The sequence below is a fragment of the Cololabis saira genome, chromosome 1, assembly GCF_033807715.1.
Source record: "Cololabis saira isolate AMF1-May2022 chromosome 1, fColSai1.1, whole genome shotgun sequence".
NCBI classification, from domain to species: domain Eukaryota; kingdom Metazoa; phylum Chordata; class Actinopteri; order Beloniformes; family Belonidae; genus Cololabis; species Cololabis saira.
Genome location: NC_084587.1, coordinates 2,806,541 through 2,826,894, shown reverse-complemented (window position 1 = coordinate 2,826,894; position 20,354 = coordinate 2,806,541). Strand labels below are relative to the sequence as shown.

The window sequence follows — 20,354 nt, the reverse complement described above, 5'->3', positions numbered from 1 at the left end:
GTAAGACTCGGCTTACAAAGAGTAAGTGTAGTTTAGTAGCTTCAGCTTTCCTGTGGTAATAATTATATACAACATGTGACCAACACAGAAACAGCAGACATGTCACTCTCCAAAAGTTGATACAAGTTGTTAACTATAAACCTTAGTTTTCCTGTGGAAAGAAGAATTCAATCTTAAAATAAAAATGAATTATGAATTATTAAGCTTTGTGAAAGCTTTAGCGGTAGCATCCGCCGCGTGTGAGGAAACTCTTGTGAGTGAAGCAAAACTCTTCACACTAGAGCTCGTGAAGCGACTGACACGACTGTCGTCCTGCGTGAGGGTTTGGACTGTAAATAGTCTGTTAAAACTCTGACAGGATTTCATCAGTGAAATATTCATGACGCGGCAGCACGCACCGCGGCAGCGCGCACCGCGGATCCAAGCTGCAAACGTGTTTAAACCCGATCTCTTCTACAACAGAAATCAGCTGATGAGCAAAGCATATGAATTCATTACCTTACGATGTAGTTCTTTATTTTTCTTCCTGTCGTTTATAAGTCTCTGTTACAGGTGTTACAGCTGAGTTAGTGTCGTTGCTGCGCGCTCCTTTTTTTTTCTCTGCCTTAGCAGAAAACTCAATATACTCCGTGTGAAGAACTTTCAAATGTCTTATCAGCTTCGTTGTGTTGAAATTCTTTTGTAACATTCCTCCTCGTGGTATCTCCTTTGGAAACACTTTGCAAACTGCAAATCTGTTGTCCTTTTTCAGACATTGTAAAACTCCCGCACCGGCGAGGCCGATGCCCCCTTAGGACAGCTTGGTCTGAGATGTGGGAATGCTCGCGCGGGCGGCGTTTTTTTGTTGTAAACGTCATCAGATCGGCCGCTCTGAACTATTATTTTCCGAACTCCGATCAAAACCGATCAGGGGCTGATCAATCGGTGCATCTCTATTTATATTAATATTATGTCCGGTGTCTGTGTCTCAGACAAATATTATCATGTATCTATGTCTTTGCATCGCAGTGTAAAATGTCAATATGTGACACAGTTCGCTTCATGAACCACTTTAGAGTTTTTCCCAATTTCCTGTATTTCCAATATTCTTGTATATATGTTCATTTTATGTCTTTTCTCTATATTAAGAAAAAGAACATGTCCGCTTAAGTTACTTAAGCAGCTGCGGAAGAGCAATGTGGCTCGAATCGTCATGCTATAATACATTTTTTTTGTGGGAGCTCATTTTGATGTGCGGACATTGTTCTTTTTCTATATATGATGCTTTTTTGTCCAGCACTCATGCCTTACATGGATATTGGGATGTGCGTGTTTTCTCTGACTTCTACCTTTGCTCTATATTAAACAATAAAAATCCTAATAATAATAAAGGTTGTTGAACCTTGAACCTCCAAGATATTGTAAAAATTGTGCAAGACTTCGGTTACCTGAAGCACGCGCCTGCACCGTACTGGGTTCCCTTTACGCCCTGGCCTCTAGAAAATGCTGACCCCCCCAATTGTCATTGTATAATTCACACTCTGGCTGGGACATACTGTATCACATTTCAAGATATGAGGGGGATACAAGTCTTGGGAAAGATAACAGCTAGGGAAATCGATCATGTTGTTCTGCATTTGTAGTTATTTTATAGGTATTAAATAATAGAATAATCGATACAAATAGACACAGAGTAATTCCATAAATGTATTTAAAAAACATTTACATTTTCCCCTGAAGCCAAGGTGTGGCGGCTGCCATACCTTGCCGTACCCAACCCTGTCGTGCCAAAAAGTGATTGCCTGCCAGAATCTGATTTCTCCCCTGAAAATGGGTCTTTTTACCTGCCAAAAATTGATTGAAGGCCAAATACATTTAATGAAAGGTTGTTTCTACCTAAATATGATTTGATCTCATTCTTGAGCTTCATAATATAAACACAAGAGCTCACAGGATTGCTTTTTACTCTTTTAAAGGACCATTACAACACAAAATAGGCATTTTCACCTGCCAAAAATTGATTGAAGGCCAAATACAGTTAATGAAAAGTTGTTTCTGCCTAAATATGACTTGATTTCATTCTTGAGCTTCATAATCTGAAAATCTGACGTTTTAGCACTATCGCTCAACGGGCTGCTGTGCGCGCTCCCGCGGCCAGAAATCAGATTCTGGCAGGCTATCACTTTTTGGCACGACGGCCCTGCTCCGGTACGATAATCCTACATTTACCACCAGGCGACGAGTGGTGGCCACGTGTTTGGAGGAGATGGACCGGGATCAGAACCAGGACCAGGAGATGGACCGGGATCAGATCCAGGACCAGATCCAGGACCGGGATCAGATCCAGGACCAGGACCAGATCCAGGACCAGGACCAGGACCAGGAGTCCAGCAGCAGGACCAAAGCGGACTCTTCCTCCGCTGGTCTGCAGGTCAGTGTTCAGGTCCACGTTCCCGCTCCTCCTCGCTCTTTCTGTTGCTGCTGATCATCCAAACACTTTATTTCATTGTCAGTAGTTTGAACTGAGCAGCAGAAAACACAAACACGTGACCTTCCCAAGAGACTTTTAAACCTGTCTACGTCTGAATATATAATATATATAATGATGAATGTGGCGGCGCGCACGGACGCAGCAGTCTGGAGGAGTTCTGTCCATCAAGGCAGGGTGAAAAAGGTATAAAATTAGGAAATAATTACAGCAAAATGGTGAAGATAACAGATTCACACAAGAAACAAAAACAAACAAAAAGCACAAGGACAGCAAGATACAATAAAATCAAAAGAGCAAGGACTGAGTTTTAGATGAATACAGTTTCATGGCAACCCTATTTTTATTATCAATCTTTTTCATAGATTTAAAATAGTTTGTAAAAAAATATTAAAGGAGGGAGTATTTCCACTCCACTTACAAATATGTGTGAATATGATATTTACCCCAAATAATCACCACGTTGATAATGTTTGAATATTTAGAATCCAAGTTATCCATATAATAGATAACATCATTGTAAGAAAAAACAGGAATTTCATCAATTTTTAAAGATAACCAATTATGAATGTCAGACCAAAAGGACTTTGTAAAAGAGCAATTGAAAAAAGATGTTCAATGGTCTCGGCCTCAGAAGAACAAAATATGCAAGGATCGATTTCCAATTTAAACCTTCTGTGAAACAAATCATAACAGGATAAATAACTTATGCTATTTTAAAGTGGGTTTCTTAAGGGGATTTCTATATTATCGCAGACATAGCAAGAGTTGAAATCTCCCCAGTTTTTCAGCTTAAAAACCAAGCTGATGGTTTTGTTGTCACATTTTTTTATCTAACAGATTTATAGCCCCCACTTTAAGGATGGCAACAAAGGAGAGACAAAATAATATTGCATGCTATTCTGTATTAAGCGAAGTAAAGGAATGGGAATTGCCTTGCAGATCTTGTCATATCCTTTTCTTGAAGTAGATATGTTAAATTTCCTTTTAAAACATTCGAAGGACAACAATAATTCATCAGTAAATCATGAACAAAAGTGAGACCATTGTTGTTCCAGTCAGTCTTAAACAAATATTTTCTATTAATGGTAAAAACCCTTGTAGCTGCTCCCAACTTTTTCCAACTGGTTAATGAATGTGCAACGCTCCGACTGATGGTTGTACACGTTTTATTACATTATTTTCTGTCTTGTAAAAGCCCAAGACCAACGTGAACCAGGGTTATAATAGTTTTGAATTTTTCATTTTAGTTTAGTTTTATTTCGTTTTGACTTTTTCTCCTTCAATTCAGTTAGTTTTAATTAGTTTTTAGTGTGGGTTTGCTAGTTTTTATTAGTTTTTATATTTTCAAAAATGCTTAGTTTTAGTTTAGTTTTTATTAGTTTCAGTTTTAGTTTTAGTTTTTTCATATGTTGGGTTATTTGTCAGGTTCGGGATTTAAAAAGGTTCTTACCTTTTTAAATCCCGAACCTGACAAATATGCATGTATGTACAGGACTGTCTCAGAAAATTTGAATATTGTGATTTTCTGTAATGCAATTACAAAAACAAAAATGTCATACATTCTGGATTCATTACAAATCAACTGAAATATTGCAAGCCTTTTATTATTTTAATATTGCTGATCATGGCTTACAGCTTAAGAAAACTCAAATATCCTATCTCAAAAAATAAGAATATTCTGGGAATCTTAATATTAAACTGTAAACCATAATCAGCAATATTAAAATAATAAAAGGCTTGCAATATTTCAGTTGATTTGTAATGAATCCAGAATGTATGACATTTTTTTTTCCCCCAATTGCATTACAGAAAATAAAGAACTTTATCACAATATTAAAATTTTCTGAGACAGTCCTGTAATGTATAATAAAATTCAACAAAAGATACAAAAGGGGTGAGTTAACAATCACTTACTTTTTATTTTAATTACTCCCTTAATGAATACATATAAAGTGCATTGCAAATGAACATTGTGTGTGTCACTGAGACAGATCTTGTAACCACACAGACAAACCAACAAAGACGTTCACTCTGAACAGCCGAATAAGGTGTGAACAATCTGAATCAAACCAAATGAAAAAAACATCAGATGAGACTGTGTGTGTGTGTGTGTGTGTGTGTGTGTGTGTGTGTGTGTGTGTGTGTGTGTGTGTGTGTGTGTGTGTGTGTGTGTGTGTGTGTGTGTGTGTGTGTGTGTGTGTGTGTGTGTGTGTGTGTGTGTGTGTGTGTGTGTGTGTGTGTGTGTGTGTGTGTGTGTGTGTGTGTGTGTGTGTGTGTGTGTGTGTGTGTGTGTGTGTGAGATGAGTGTAGTTCAGTCAAGCAACAATTTTTTGTTGATTTTGAGGAAAACACGTTGCTCCAGAGATGTGGTTGCTCTGTTTCTCAGTCCAGATGACAAGAGTCCGCACACAGAGAAGATGCGCTCCACAAAGGCTTGTGAGGCAGGGGCACTAACGAGATCCAGTGCCACAGGGGCCAGTTTTGGATGGACAGCCTCTCTTGATCTCCAGAATTGCAATGGTGTCTCATTGCACACACCCTGTTTAACATTATCAACATACCTCTTCATTTCAGTCAACACACTGTCTGTCACATGATCATGCTGATTTGTCAATGACACATGGACCTCCATACGAGATGCAAGGAAGCGGTATTTCTGCAGGACAGTAGGAGGAGAGTCTGCTGCAGTTTGAGTGGCAGTGACAGTATCTTGAGGAGTAGTGGCTGGGTTATACTGTGCTGCCAGGTTCTCCACTAAGGACTGTGCTGCCCTCCTCAGTGACACCATATCTGCGCTTTGAAGAATCAGTGAAACACTTGGATCCAACAGGCAGGCTGCAGCTGGTGTGGCATCAAACGGTGAGTAATCAGGGCTAAGAATGGCTGCGAAACGATCTCGCAAGGATTTCAGCAGGACTTGAGCTAATTGTTTCCCAGGAGCTGTAGTCATCTGTAAATGCGCCTCCAGGTTGAGCAGACATGGCACTACCTGTGAGAGTGACTGGCTGTCACTCTGAAGCTGGTCTGTGTGAATGGCAAAGGGCTCAAGTAGCTTGACCAGGTTCTCCATCTTAGCCCAATCGCTTGTGAGAAGTGTGTCCATGCCCAACTCCTCAAGTACTTGGTTTACTTCAGTTCTGATCTCCAGTAGTCTTCTCAGCATATCAAAAGTGCTGTTCCAGCGTGTGCTACAATCTCGGACGTGAGTTTTGCCACACTTTTTGATCAATGCCTCATTTGCCACAGATGATTTCCTCACAGTATGCACCAGCTTTCTTGCTCTTGTATATAAGCGATTCAGCATTTGGGTGCTTCATAGCATCTTTCAGGGTGAGTTGAAGGGTGTGGGCCAGGCATGGCATCCTCTGGAACTTGTTCTCCACATCATCTGGCAGCTCAAGCTCTTAGCAAAGCAAACAGAGAGAACAGAAAAACAAATATCATCAAATGTTAAACACACAAAAGAATAGTGCAGTTTAATAAATAATTATTTATGAATTAGGACTTTTCTGTGGTAACCCTTGGTTTTAGAGCATGGATGATACTTTTTTTTCTCATTAATATATTAATCTCATTAGACTAATATTTTGTGAAAACACCAATAGTCATCCTTAAAATATTGTCTCAGTTTTGAGATGTTCACCTTAACCTTATCACTTTAGCCCTTCACTCCCAGTTGAACAAGTCAGCACTTACAACCAATAATTATTTATATTAACCAATATACAATTCACTATCATGGAAGTTATTTCAACTATAATCACTCAGGCCATTACAAAGTACATTATTTAATTTGTTTGTACATTAAATGTGTTCTACTGTGATGTCATTATTGTGATATATCATGATAGAATATTTATATTTTTATTGCCGGCCTTAGCTTACAATACTGCTGCTTACTGTAGATCATTGTGACATCTTATTAAGACATATTTAGCACGATAACCACACTTACCAATGTCTCCAGTCTCCTCATCCTCCTCGTCTGTCTCCTCTGATTCTGATTGGACACACACTTCATCCAGGTCTTCCTCCCTAGCGTCTCCTGGTTGACCCCGTGAACCATCTGTGGACTCCTCTCTTTGTTCTCGGCTTCTATCTCGCATCAGCCGTACAGCCTTTACAATGTTGGAGCCGTTATCTGTCACAATCAGCAGCACCTTGTCTTCACAAATATCCCATGCATTTAATGTGTCATCAATGCAGCGAGCAATAGCCTCCCCTGTGTGTGGATGTTCTATTCGGTGTAGGTTCAGCAGAGCATGGTAAACTTGGCCTCGGGGTGGATGATAAAAACATGCTAACACACCTAAGAAGGATGCTGTTAGTCCTTTCTTGCTCCAACCATCCACACAGAGGGTTAGCTTCCTCACGTCCGTTAACATTTCTTTTAATTTGTGCTTTGCCTTTTCCATCTTAGCTCCAAAAAGGTTGTTCACTCTTGCAGCACCGGGAGATTTAAACTTCGGTTCGAGTAAAGTGCAGAACCCTTTGAAGGCGCTGGAGTCACACAGCCGTGTCGACATCCCGGTCTCAATAAACATGTTAACCAGTGCATCTTCCCGCTTGTGGTGTTCTTCTGTATTTACTAACCAGCAGCTGTTTGGTCGTCGGTGAAAGCAGTCCATTAAAGTTCTCTCCTTCCCCGTGCCACCGGGCCGGGAGGATGTTGCTAATGTTTCTGCGGGCGGCGGGCTGCTCACAGCAGCCAGCTTGTTAAGGTACTCGACGTTAGCCGCGCTGTGCGAGCTTCTTAAATGGACTTTAAGATTGGTGGGGTTTTTCCCCTTGAGAAGCAAGCCGCATATTTTGTCTGTTTCCAAGACAAGACACTTGCTTTTACCTCTCTCCTTGTCATATTCGAAAAAGTCCCATATAGGACTTTGCCGCTTTCTCCCAACTTTTGCTGCCGCCATGACTTGATGCTGCGTAAAAAGGGGTGACGTCACGGACCGTGAGGCGTTAAGGTGCCTTAGCTGCCAGTCGGAGATAAACGGCTGGAGCGGAAAAATGAATCATACAATGAGGCTTATATTGACAGGGACGAAAACGGAGGAAATTATATCTATAATTTCAGTTCGTTTTAGTTAGTTTTCTAAACACGCAATATAGTTTCAGTTAGTTATCGTTTTTGCCTTTTTAATTTCCGTTTTTATTTAGTTCAGTTAACAAAATTGTTTTTTCAATTTTAGTTTTCGTTATTTCGTTCGTTTTCGTGAACGATAATAACTCTGATGTGAACACTGAAATAAAATACACAGTGGCAAATATTCATCAGTGAAACCGTCATATTCCCATATATGAATTGCTTAACTGAAACTTATTAAACAAAATATTAATGCTCTCAAAATACAAATTTTACACATATAAAGAAGAATATTTCACTCAATTGTCCCTACCGTTTGCCCCTCCAACCAGAATGTTAAGAGTTGCTAGAAGTCCATTTCTTCCGTATTTCAGTTCTTTGTCTTCCAATTACTGCTTGCACGCACCAACAGACCATGAAAAAATTCACGTCTCTACCAAAAGGCATCACGTTACCACGTGATGGCGTGGTCAGATGGAGTTATTAATTAACCAAATCTCCCCAAAGTATGCACACAATAATCAAAATATAAATGGATATTAAAGTAAAATAAATCAATTCACACAGAAAATAATGTTTATGTGTGTGTTCGCTACAACCCTGTTATTCCATATTATGGAATTGTGAGGTGAGAAATTATGGGAGTAATGGGAGATAACTTCACAGGAAGCATAGATACTTCAAAATCACATTTAAGCAATAGAGTAATCCCTCCAATTTTATTAAATAGTGTGTTAGGAATATGGTACCATATAGATTGAGGATGAGAGATGCATTCTTTCAACCATTTCACTCTAAAAGCTGCAACAACCGATTCAAATTCCATGGCTCTTAAACCACCATTTTCATATTCTCTGACTAGTTGCGATTTACGTAGATAATGGGTTTTGTTTCTCCATATGAAGTTAAATATCAAGGAGTTAGAGGATTGTATTGCTTTTGGAGAGGTGTATAGAGAATGGCACGGGTAGATACATTTTGAAAACCCTTCTGTTTTGGCTAAAAGGATTCGACCCAATACAGATAAGTATTGAATTTTGAATAGCTTTCAATCTGGGAGTAATATTCAAATCATTTTTAATAGATAAATCTTTTGTTATTACTAAACCGAGGTATTTGATCTCATTTTTAACCGGGATATTAGCTATGTTGTTTAGATCACGGTCATGGAGAGCCAAAAGTTTACATTTCTTTAAGTTTAAAGTAAGGCCAGCTGCTTTTGAGAAAAGATGTATGTTGTGGCTTCTCTATCCAAACTTTTGTGAGCCGCTGCTGAGCGGGTCAACACAGTCAAAAACAAAAGACAGACGCGGATCCAGCGTCACCTCCAAGTTGATGCAATTTAATAATAATTCAGAAGATTATACTGTTGCAAAAAGTATCCATCCAAAGACAAAAAAAGCATCTTAATTTAGTTTCTGCGATCTGCCCTTTTGCGGTCAAAAAACTGTCCCACTTCCCACTCTCACACTCTTCCCTTCATCTGAAGGTGTCAATAATCACTCATTAAATCACTGCAGATGCTCTGACACAAGAAAGGAGGGGCGAAGACAAGGCAACAAACAAACAAAAAAATTATTCCTTCTGAACTTATCTGTCCATAATATATACAACACAAACAACACCATGCCCCCACACACCAATTCATATACACCTTCTTTCAAATAAAGGATTAAGTAAATAAAATATAATTAGACTAACCAAGATTAATTTTGCCCTCAACAAAACGGCCCCTGATTGTAGATGCTAAAGCAGCACAATTACTGATACACATTCAAAAAAGGGCCAAAAAGAAACTCAGGCAGGGTTCTCATACGTTATCAATACACATATCAAATATCAATCTCACAAATTCAGAAGTATTTCATAGTCCATAGTCCATAAAAGTTCATGTGATTCCTGGTCCATAGTAATATATGCTTAGGGTGCCAGAAGTTACCAGCACATAGTCCTTAGAATAATAATAATTAATAATTAATAATAATAATAATAATAATTTCAATTTATATAGCGCTTTTCACCTGAAACGACAGATCTCAGAGTGCTTTACAAAGAAGACTAAAAACAAGACTAAGAAACTAAGACAAAACCTAGCTACTAAGTAAGATAAAAAGTTGTGGGCAGCAAAAAGATAGAAATCTGAAATCCATCAATCTGCTGCTTCCAGGAGTAGGCAGAGCTTGTCAATGGGTCTCTGTAAAGCACTGTTCTTGGTTCTCACCAAGACGCTCCTTACAAGTCCTTTGGACCCTGGAAGTGTCTTTACAACCCGGCCCCGGAGCCAGGAGTTCCTTGGTGCTGTATCATCCACAATGATGACAAGGTCGTTTTGCCAGAGGCTCCGTTTAGGGTGATGCCACTTGTTTCTCAGCTGAAAGATTGGAAGATATTCTCGGATCCATCTAAGCCACAAAAGATCGGCAAGGTACTGCACCTGTCTCCATCTCCTCCTTGAGTACAGGTCAGTCTTGTGAAAGAGTCCAGGTGGCATGATTGGTTTTGTTTTAAGTTGAAGGAGGGGGTTTGGGGTAAGGGGTTCCAGGTCGTTAGGGTCACATGACACTGTCGATATTGGCCTGTCATTCATTATGGCCTCCACTTCACATAGTACCGTCTGTAGGGTTCCATCATCCAATATTTGCTCTTTTAGGACAGAATAAAGGATCTTTTTCACGGGTCTGATCAGCCTTTCCCATACTCCACCGTAGTGGGCTCCTGATGGTGGGTTGAACAACCATCTTACTCCATCCTTCAATAATGCACTTTGCATTTTGTGATGATCCAACTGTTTAAGAGTGTCCTTTAGTTCGTTCTGTGCCCCCACAAAGTTTGTTCCATTGTCGGTGCGAATGGTTGTTACTGTTCCTCTGCAACAGATGAATCTGCGTAGAGCATTAATGCAGGAGTCAGTGTCCAATTAGCTAGCCATTTCTAAATGTACAGCTCGACTCGCCAAGCAAGTAAAGAGCACGCCCCAACGTTCCGGCCCGCTTCACCTCTATGGGACCAAAGTAATCAATACCCACATGGGTAAAGGGTTGAAGATCCGGGGACACTCTGTCTTATGGAAGGTCGGCCATTTTCTGCTCAACAACCTTCGCTTGCATACGTCAACAGAATACACAACTCTTGATGATGCGTTTAGCAAATGAGTTGGCATGAGACAACCAGAATCTTTGCTGAAGTCGGGGGAGCATGTGACTTCTCCCTGAATGCCCCGTCTGCTGATGAATATGATGTAAAATCAGCTTGGATATGTGAGAATCTTTTGGCAGTATGATTGGATTCTTTAAGTCCAGAGGCATTGCTGATTTGCTTATCCGTCCTCCTACTCTCAGCATGCCACTTTCCAACATGGGATCCAGTTTACAGATTGAGCTGCTTGTTTTCACTCGTTTCCCATTTTCCAGCAGTGCAAGTTCCTGTTTGAAGAAACATCTTTGCTCAAAGAGAATTACTGATCTTTTAGCCTGTTTTGTGTCTTCCACTGACAGATGCACTTTCACATTAACCTGGAGCAGGTTCATTTTGGTTTTCAGGCTTTTCACAAGTGTCCAACTGGAGTTTAGGTCAGTCTTTGCAGAGTTCTTTCTTTGATTTAACAGAAGAAGTTGTCTGAGCTTTAATATCCAGGCAACCCCTCTCTGTAGTGTACTCCATGAAGAGTAATATTCGATCAACTTGCTGGTTGGATTTGTTTCTTCAATGCTTACACTGTTAACAGATGCCTCATCTTTTACCTCTGAATCATCCAGAGAAATTTGTCCCAACCTTTCAGGGATTTCAGGCCACTCCGTTTCCGGCCTTTCCAGATACGTGGGACCCTTCAACCATCTTGATTCCAGAAAGGGTTCGATATGCAGCCCACGTGATGCAGCATCAGCTGGATTGTCCTTAGAGCCAACATGTCACCACTGTCTCTCTTGAGATAGATCCTGGATTACTGAGAGTCTGTTGGCCACGAAAGTATGGAATCTCTTTGTTCGATTATTTATAGATTCCAACACCGAGGTGCTATCTGTCCAGAAAGTAGAGTCTACTATTTCTATTTGGAGCTCTCTTTTTAACATCCTGTCCACCTTTACCGGAAGAGTTGCTGCTGCCAGCTCCAACCGAGGAATGGTAATCTGTTTGGAGGGGGGTGACCCTGGATTTCCCCAGGATGAATGTAACATGGATCTCTCCTGCATCTGTGAACCTGAGATAGCTGACTGTGCCATAACCCATCTCACTGGCATCCCAGAAGTGATGAAGCTCTGCAGATCTGACAAGGCCAAAGTTGTTAGGTTTTGTACATCTGTCCACTTGAAATCTCTTGAGTTGCTCCAACTCTGTGATCCATATCTGCCATCTCTTAGCAAATTTTTTGCTTCTCATCCACATTTTAATTTGCAGAGCTCTTGGAGTATTTGCTTGGCTTTGAGCAAAGTTGGCAATGCTGGGTGAAGAAACGGCTCCAAAGATATGGACCTTCATTCTGTAGGCTTCCAAAGTTTTAGTAGTATCTCCACCAGGCCACCACAGAAATCTGAGGAAGTCCCTGTGTTTGTCGGGAACATGCACCTGATAAAACATTGCCTCCATATCTGCCATAAAAGCAACTTGCTCTTGGCGAAACCTGAGCAAAACTACAATTAGAGTATTCGCCAGGTCGGGACCTTGGAGGAGTTCCTTGTTCAGAGAGGTGCCTTTGTATGATGCGGCACAATCAAATACCAATCTAAGGTTACCCTTTTGACGATGGTAAAGACCATGGTGAGGTATGTACCATACCTGTCCATCCTTGCAGTCTAGTTGTTTAGGTGGCACCTTCTCGGCATAACCTTTCATCAACACCCCGTCCATGAATTTTTTGTAGTCCACAGCATAATTTTCATCTCTCTTGAACCTCTTAAGAATATTTAAGGTGCGGACTTTAACCATTTCACAGTTGTCAGGCATGACTGCTTCCTTGTGGCGAAAAGGTAAGGGTAGATGATAGTGTCCATCTAGATGCCGAGGTTGTGGCTCCTTCTCCATGAATCTTCTGTCCTCAGCTGACATTTCATTCTTCTCTTCATTTTCCCTTTCAGAGAAGTCCTGATTATATTGTCTTATGAGAAGATCTTTTAGTTGCTCAACTGCTATTCGATTGACCGTCGATTGGCCGCCACAGGTCCAGCTTCAATAGCAGCACAAGAATTGAGTGGACCATTTACCACCCTTTCAAACACTGTCTTGACTCCATATGGTCCATTTCTTTGGCTGTTAATTATGTCCCATGGCTCCATTGCCTTAGGAACATCGACTCCAATCAGAAGCTCAATATCAGCATCAATTTCGTTCAGTTGTATGCTACTCAGATACGGCCATTTTTCCAGGTCCTTTGAGATGGGTATATTATATATAATATGGTAAGTGAACACTGGTTGAGATAGAAAGCGTAATAACACAATGGTCAGTATCGTATAATGTTCACAAAGTGTAATGCAATTCATGTCATGGGTAGTGTATTTTGAAGGATCAAATACTCAACATCCCACATCAACGAAGTAACCCACAAATCCCAATGGCAGCTTTGGCTCCGTTAGAGGAACCTGCTGATGGCAGGATCAGGAGCAAGTCTTCAGGCACCACACAAACCTGCTGGTCCAGGATTAAGACTGGACCATCAGCTGGTTTAGTCTGGATCTGCTGGTCCAGGATGAAGACTGGAGCATCAGCTGGTTTAGTCTGGATCTGCTGGTCCAGGACTAAGACTGGAGCATCAGCTGGTTTAGTCTGGATCTGCTGGTCCAGGACTAAGACTGGAGCATCAGCTGGTTTAGTCTGGATCTACTGGTCCAGGACTAAGACTGGAACATCAGCTGGTTTAGGTACCGAGAGGATCCTTCTGGATCTCTGTCCTGAACTGGACCAGCTGCTCCGGTTCAGACCAACATGATGCTTTCAGCTGGAGCTGCTGACAGGTCGGACATCTCTCTGTCGCCATGACGACCGTATGGGACGACTACTCGAGATAAAAGCCAGATCCTAAAGCATCCCATAACTGTGTCTGGATAGAAAAACATTACAATACATTTTGCAGCGCAGAACGGGTTCTGTAAAGTTGTCTTGTAAAATAAAACTAAGATGTCACTGAAAGGTTGGTTGGTACAAACTGATGTGCATCAGCAATGAATGAATAAAAAGTGTAAAAGAGCATTGTCTTTGTTTACTATTGCTACAATAAATGCAGGACACAATAACTTCTACAATAAAAACACATTTAAGATTGGTCTCTTCAAATAAGTAAGTGAACACTCTTTCCTTCCATCCAACCTGATGAGGTCCTTCCAGTCAAAATGTTGCTGTTTTTTATTGTTGGTCTCACTGCCAATTTAAAGCTAGGGTCTACGATATTCAGTTTTTTTTTTTTAAAGGCACCTTCTCCCCACACATACCCTCCCCCCTGTGCTCTGGCTCTCATGATGCTCCGACACATGCCCTCCGGTAAGGGAGCCAGCCGTACTTTCGGATTCAGAAATGGGAGGCGGGAAGTAGTGAGGACTGTCCAATCACTGACATTCAGGCAGGTTGACCAATAGGCACCGTTCGGGCTGAACGGCGCATATTGGTTGGCTTCTTTGCAGGATTACAGCAGCTGATCATATTTCATAGGTAACACTATTGGGCCATAACCACCTCCTAAATTATTTTAATAAAAATGTACAATATGTAAAATTGTAGACCCTAACTTTAATAAAGACGTTTAAGCATTATTTTCCTACTACTTACGTTAAATACATGGTACAAGCAGCATAACATATTCATTCAATTTACTTTATTTTGGAACTTGTGCAAGAATGAGAAGTGCATTTAAGAACCATGTAAAAACAATAAACCAGCGCAAACGTTCTTAAAATGTAAACACAGCCTGTCAGGATACCCAAGTAAAAACACAAGTCCAAATAAATTGAACTAAACACTATGCATAAATAATACATAACCATAAATTATAGATTTCAAAATCAAGTCCAGGGGGCTCCATTTGTCAGTGACTGTGCCAGTGTTCACTCAGATCCAGGCTTGACAATATAATGGGATTAAAAAAAACAACAAAAAAACTTCTTCCAATGAATTAGATAGGAATATCTTTAATATGGAACCATCCAAAGGATATATGTTTAATCAAGATTTAATCACGGCTTGTACATGAGACTTCAGCTGCCAGCTAAAACATACATTATCCTAACAAGCATCTTAATACACCGAATATTTAAAGAGATAAGGTGGATGGCTTGGTTTAACAAAGATATTAATTGAACTTTGGAGTTCACAAATAGCACTGCTTACCTGCAACCATCGGACAGTGGAACTGGCATTCGAAAAGGCCCAAAATAACTAACATGGGTGCCACCTAGTGGCTCAACTTTATACATCTTACATAATAAAATGTGAGAATGCAATTACTATTAAATAATACTTGGTTTCACTTATTTAGTTTACTAATGCGCTGAAACCCATGCTCTTTGCTTTAAGAGGTAAAAATTATGATAATGCAGCTGTTTTCTCACAATATAAGCCATTATTACATTATGAGCGGCGCCAATAAGGCTCGTAATGTAATAAGTTATTACATTATTACATTATGCACAAAGCTGTTATTACGTTATGCGCTCATTATGTTATTACATTATGAGCCGATTATTACATTATGAACTTTTATTACATTTAAGTTATTACATTATGAGCCGTTATTACATTATGAGTTGCTACACGCTGTCTACACTGTGTACCGCACACACAAGGTCAGGGCAGAAAAAGTCCCAGTCAGACATAAAACTCTTCATTGTTTCACTGCGAACATGACAGACAGCCATTGCCTTGAACTGAAAAAGGATTTGTCAGGTCAGCCAACAATAATAATAATACATTTTATTTGTATAGCGCTTTTCTAGGCACTCAAAGACGATTTACATTAGTAAAAATCATAAAAGCAATACACATAGGACAATTACATGACACAGGACAGTACATGAGGACACAACATGACACGGGACATCAATCACACATTAAAAGCAGTTCTGTAAAGGTGAGTTTTGAGATGGGTTTTGAATATTGGGAGGTCTGTACAGTCACGGATGTGTTTGGGGAGGGAGTTCCAGAGGGTGGGAGCAGCGATGGAGAAGGCTCTGTCACGTCCCAGGTCCGGTGCTTGGTTCTGACTGGAGGGGACAGGATCTAAGTCTTTTTCTCTTTCCTTACAGAAACATAAAGCCAAAGAGAGAACCACAAGTTACTGCTGTGATAGGGGGGATAAAGTCCTCACCACTTCACCAGATCTGAAGGTCCGAAAGAGGATTCATACTGAAGAGAAGCTGTATAGATGTGATCAGTGTGGGGCCGCTTTTAACCTGTCAGGTAATCTAAGGCGTCATCAGCGTATCCACACTGGAGAAAAGCCGTACAAATGTGATCAGTGTGGGGCAGCTTTTACCCAACAAGGTGATCTAAGGAGTCATCAGCGAATTCACACTGGAGAAAAGCCATACAAATGTGATCAGTGTGGGGCAGCTTTTACCCTACAAGGTCATCTAAGGCGTCATCAACGAATTCACACTGGAGAAAAGCCTTACAGATGTGATCAGTGTGATGCAGCTTTTACCCTGTCAGGTCATCTAAGGAATCATCAGCGTATTCACACTGGAGAAAAGCCTTACATATGTGATCAGTGTGGGGCAGCTTTTACCATGTCAGGTGATCTAAGGCGTCATCAGCGTATCCACACTGGAGAAAAGCCGTACAGATGTGATCAGTGTGGGGCAGCTTTTACCCAACAAGGTGATCTAAGGAGTCATCAGCGTATCCACACTGGAGAAAAGCCGTACAAATGTGATCAGTGTGGGGCAGCTTTTACCCGACAAGGTCATCTAAGGAGTCATCAGCGTATTCACACTGGAGAAAAGTCTTTCAGATGTGATCAGTGTGGGGCAGCTTTTACCGAACAAGGTCATCTGAGGCGTCATCAGCGTATTCACACTGGGGTTAAGCCTCACAGATGTGATCAGTGTGGGGCAGCTTTTACCCAAAAAGGTCATCTAAGGAGTCATCAGCATATTCACATTGGGGATAAGCCTTACAGATGTGATCAGTGTGGGGCAACTTTTACCAAGTCAGGTAATCTAAGGCGTCATCAGCGTATTCACACTGGAGAAAAGCCTTACATATGTGATCAGTGTGGGGCAGCTTTTACCCATCAAGGTAGTCTGAGGAGTCATCAGCTTATTCACACTGGGGATAAGCCTTACAGATGTGATCAGTGTGGGGCAGCTTTTACCCAACAAGGTAGCCTGAGGAGTCATCAGCGTATTCACACTGGGGATAAGCCTTACACATGTGATCAGTGTGGGGCAGCTTTTACCCAACAAGGTCATCTAAGGCGTCATCAGCGTATTCACACTGAATAAAAAATCGCCTGTGATCAGTGTGGGGCAGCTTTTACTCAGCGAGCTCAGTTAAAGGTACCAAGGTTCCCTATGAAGCTCCCAGACCCCTTAGGTCTTCTGGATCTGGTTTGTTGTGTGTCCCAAGAACCAGAACTAAACAAGGTGAGGCAGCGTTCAGTTATTCTGCTCCTCACCGGTGGAACAAACTTCCTGTAGACCTGAGGTCTGCTCCAACCGTCAGCTCCTTTAAATCAGGGTTAAAAACATTACTGTTTACTCAAGCGTACTCCTAAATTAAACTTACCTGCTGTATTCTACTGCCCTTATTTTTAACAGCTTTTGTTTTTTATTATTTTACTTCTTTTCTTATCATCTTATTCTTAATTTTTTTACTGTCTAATTATGTCTTGCTGCTTTTAATGTCAATGTAAAGCACTTTGAATTACCTTGTGTTGAATTGTGCCATATAAATAAATTTGCCTTGCCTTGCCTTGCCTACCAATTTAGACATGTTCTGAGAAAAAATAAATCTTGTTTTGTTTTCAGTTTCAATTGAAAAATGTGTTTATCTTAAATTTGTTTTTTCACCAGTTTATTATTCATTGTTCTGGGTCTAGAAAATCATTTAAATTAAAAAGTTCTTTGTTTGTCTGCTGGATTTCAGTTTCCTGCTCACTGCAAACTCACAACAATACAACAGTGTCAGAATATTAGAAAAGAGTCACACAGTAGTGCGTTTTTATCACCATATGTACTATTCGTGCTGGATTTAAATTACCTCTGGACCTGCAATGATAAATGACACCATGACATCTGTATTTCGTTCAGCTGATTTACACTAGATAAGTGAAGTCTGTGTTGTACTGCCCTCATTCTGTTGAAAAATTCCCTTTTATTTAACACTACATTTTAATATTGAGTCACAGGCAACTGAGCAGACACTTAAGTTAGTTTTCAGTGACTACCATGTCACATTCTGAAAAGAGACTACAACAACTAGAACTATAATTAAAATCACTCAACAAGAGTGGCCTGGGGTTGATTTACACTTAATATTTAAAGTGATATAGTACTAAGTGTGATACTGAGTGTCATCTACAGCAGGGGAGCAGGGGTTCTTAACCTTTCTGACATTGGGGCCCAATTTTTTCAGTACAGAGTGGCCCGGGGCCCATTAAATATTAACTATTAATATATATATATATATATATATATATATATATATATATATATATATATATATATCAACATCTGCATCTGACTGTTATATTAAAAAAAGTACATATTTGCCACTTAACATGTGTAACTTGAATTACACATTTTTTTCTCTTAAAAATAAAATACATTTAATTTTATTTTTCAAATGGTATCTTATTTTATTTCTCTACCAGCAGTTTGAATTTCCCCTTTTCTTTGTTAATTGTCTCAACACATTTTTATAATAAATTAATATAAACATTGGTGAGCCTGGAACGATATTTAGTTTTAATTATGTTCAATTTGGAGAAAGCTGGTTCACAGCAATATGGGCAGGATGTTTTAAGATGGTCAGTTTATTTTCTGTGACTTCAGTTCAGACTTGAGAGGATATGTTTGATGAAAAACTTTGGGTTTTTTTTCAGTGGTGTTTCACTTTCGCACTTTGAACGCCACGGTCTCTGAACGTATGAGACACTGGTTTTGTCCCAGTGGGAAGACTGAACCAGGATGAATCGGTCCATTCCGGGTTGAACTTTCCTTTCCACCTGTTACGCTTCTCATCTCTGTATATAGAGCCAAGCTAATTACCGTATTTTGACGACCCTACGGGCGCCGTGTGGAAAGGCGCACCCTCAGTTTTGTGTGTAATTTCTGTATTTAAAACACACAGACGGCGCGCCGTGTGGAAAGGCACCGTCTACACACACACACGGAGCGCCGCCTTACAACAACACACACACAAGCATACAAGTGTGCATATTTAAATATAGAGCGGGAACAAAACTTAGTTTGATTGTACTTTATTTAAGATATTACATTAATCAGTTGTCAGAGGACTCAGCGCGTCAGGTTTCATCCGAGCCTGATCAGCTGAGACGGGCAGGAGCCCGCAGCTCTCTGGCTGCGGAGCAACCGAGTCTTTCCGATGCTTTTGAGAAAGCCCAAACAACAGTCCAGTCCAGCAGAAACGTCAGCACACACATCTACATGTACAATCCTTCAGCAGTAACGACGGAGCCCGCAAGCCCGAGCGGCACCGACCTCCCCGGCCGCGCGGACGCGTCAGGATAAATGATCACGCCGCGCTCGCTCGCAATGGTCGCAGACCCAACTAATCGATCCCTCATCCTGGCGGATCTAAACCTACTCTGTGCAAAATGAAGGATTTACTCTGTAAATACACACCATTTCTCTTACTATTACACGTACAGCTAGCTGAGGGTCTTCTCCTCATTTGGTCAGGAGTTGCTATGCAGTCCCGCGGCCCCCGCGGCCCACATGTACAAAACAGAATTTGTTTTGCGGCCCACTAGGTGGCGCTCGGGCCGCGGCCCTATGGTTAAGAATCACTGATCTACAGTGTAGGCCTACTAAAAAAAATAAATCACATTTGTCATATATAAACCATTTACTGTAAACACGTTGTCTACTTTATTTTTGGTTTTAAATAAACTGCAACAGCAATGTGCAACAACAATTTGAAGTGCAATAACAAAGTACTACAAAAACTACAACTATAATTAAAATCACTCAACTTAGATAAACAGTACCTCGTCAATATGTTCTCTTTATAAGAATAAATTCAAATGTACAAAAACAGACATTATTCAATAGAATAAAACTAATAAAATCAAACAAATAGAGCCGAGGGGCAGTAGTCAATATGCCAGCAGTAGTCTACTCTAGTCTGTTAACATAATATTGTTTACCTACTCCACTCGAGGGCAAATAAATATATTTAAAAACGGTAATTTATGTCTCCACTTGAGGGCAAATAAATGCATTTAAAGAGCAAATTGCAGGTTAGGGTTTTTTCAAAAATTATACCTGACCTTATGTGAAAATGACTATGTGAGAAGTTAATGTAGGATTTAATATGTTTTACAAGACATAAGGGCACGTAATCAGAGGAAAAAGTGGCTGATTTTACCAAAGCTCCTAAAAACGCTTTTTTTTCGAACGCCGCGTCATATGACGTAGCAGGAGGGAGACGTCTCCACAGCTCTGCCCCATCTTACTGCGCAGTCGTAGGTAGTAGTAACTAGCTCTGTCTAAAATTGTATTTAATTGTGTTGGTATTCTTTTTAAATTACATTCACAGTGATGTAAACTCAAAAACGAATACACAAAAACGTAAATTAAAAAAAAAAAAATATATAAATATAAATCATGAAAAAAGTCAGGTCAGTCT

At 40.3% G+C, this 20,354-nt stretch overlaps 1 protein-coding gene across 1 annotated transcript; it reads left to right on the top strand.

Moving 5' to 3' along the window:
* Positions 1-1,014: 1,014 nt before the first annotated feature.
* On the top strand, positions 1,015-18,130 carry LOC133449702 (zinc finger protein 501-like). Its single transcript, XM_061728787.1, has 3 exons — positions 1,015-1,032; positions 2,297-2,410; positions 15,785-18,130. Exons 1-3 carry the CDS (start codon positions 1,015-1,017, stop codon positions 16,982-16,984), a joined length of 1,332 nt encoding a protein of 443 aa, XP_061584771.1. The 3' UTR covers positions 16,985-18,130.
* Positions 18,131-20,354: the final 2,224 nt, after the last annotated feature.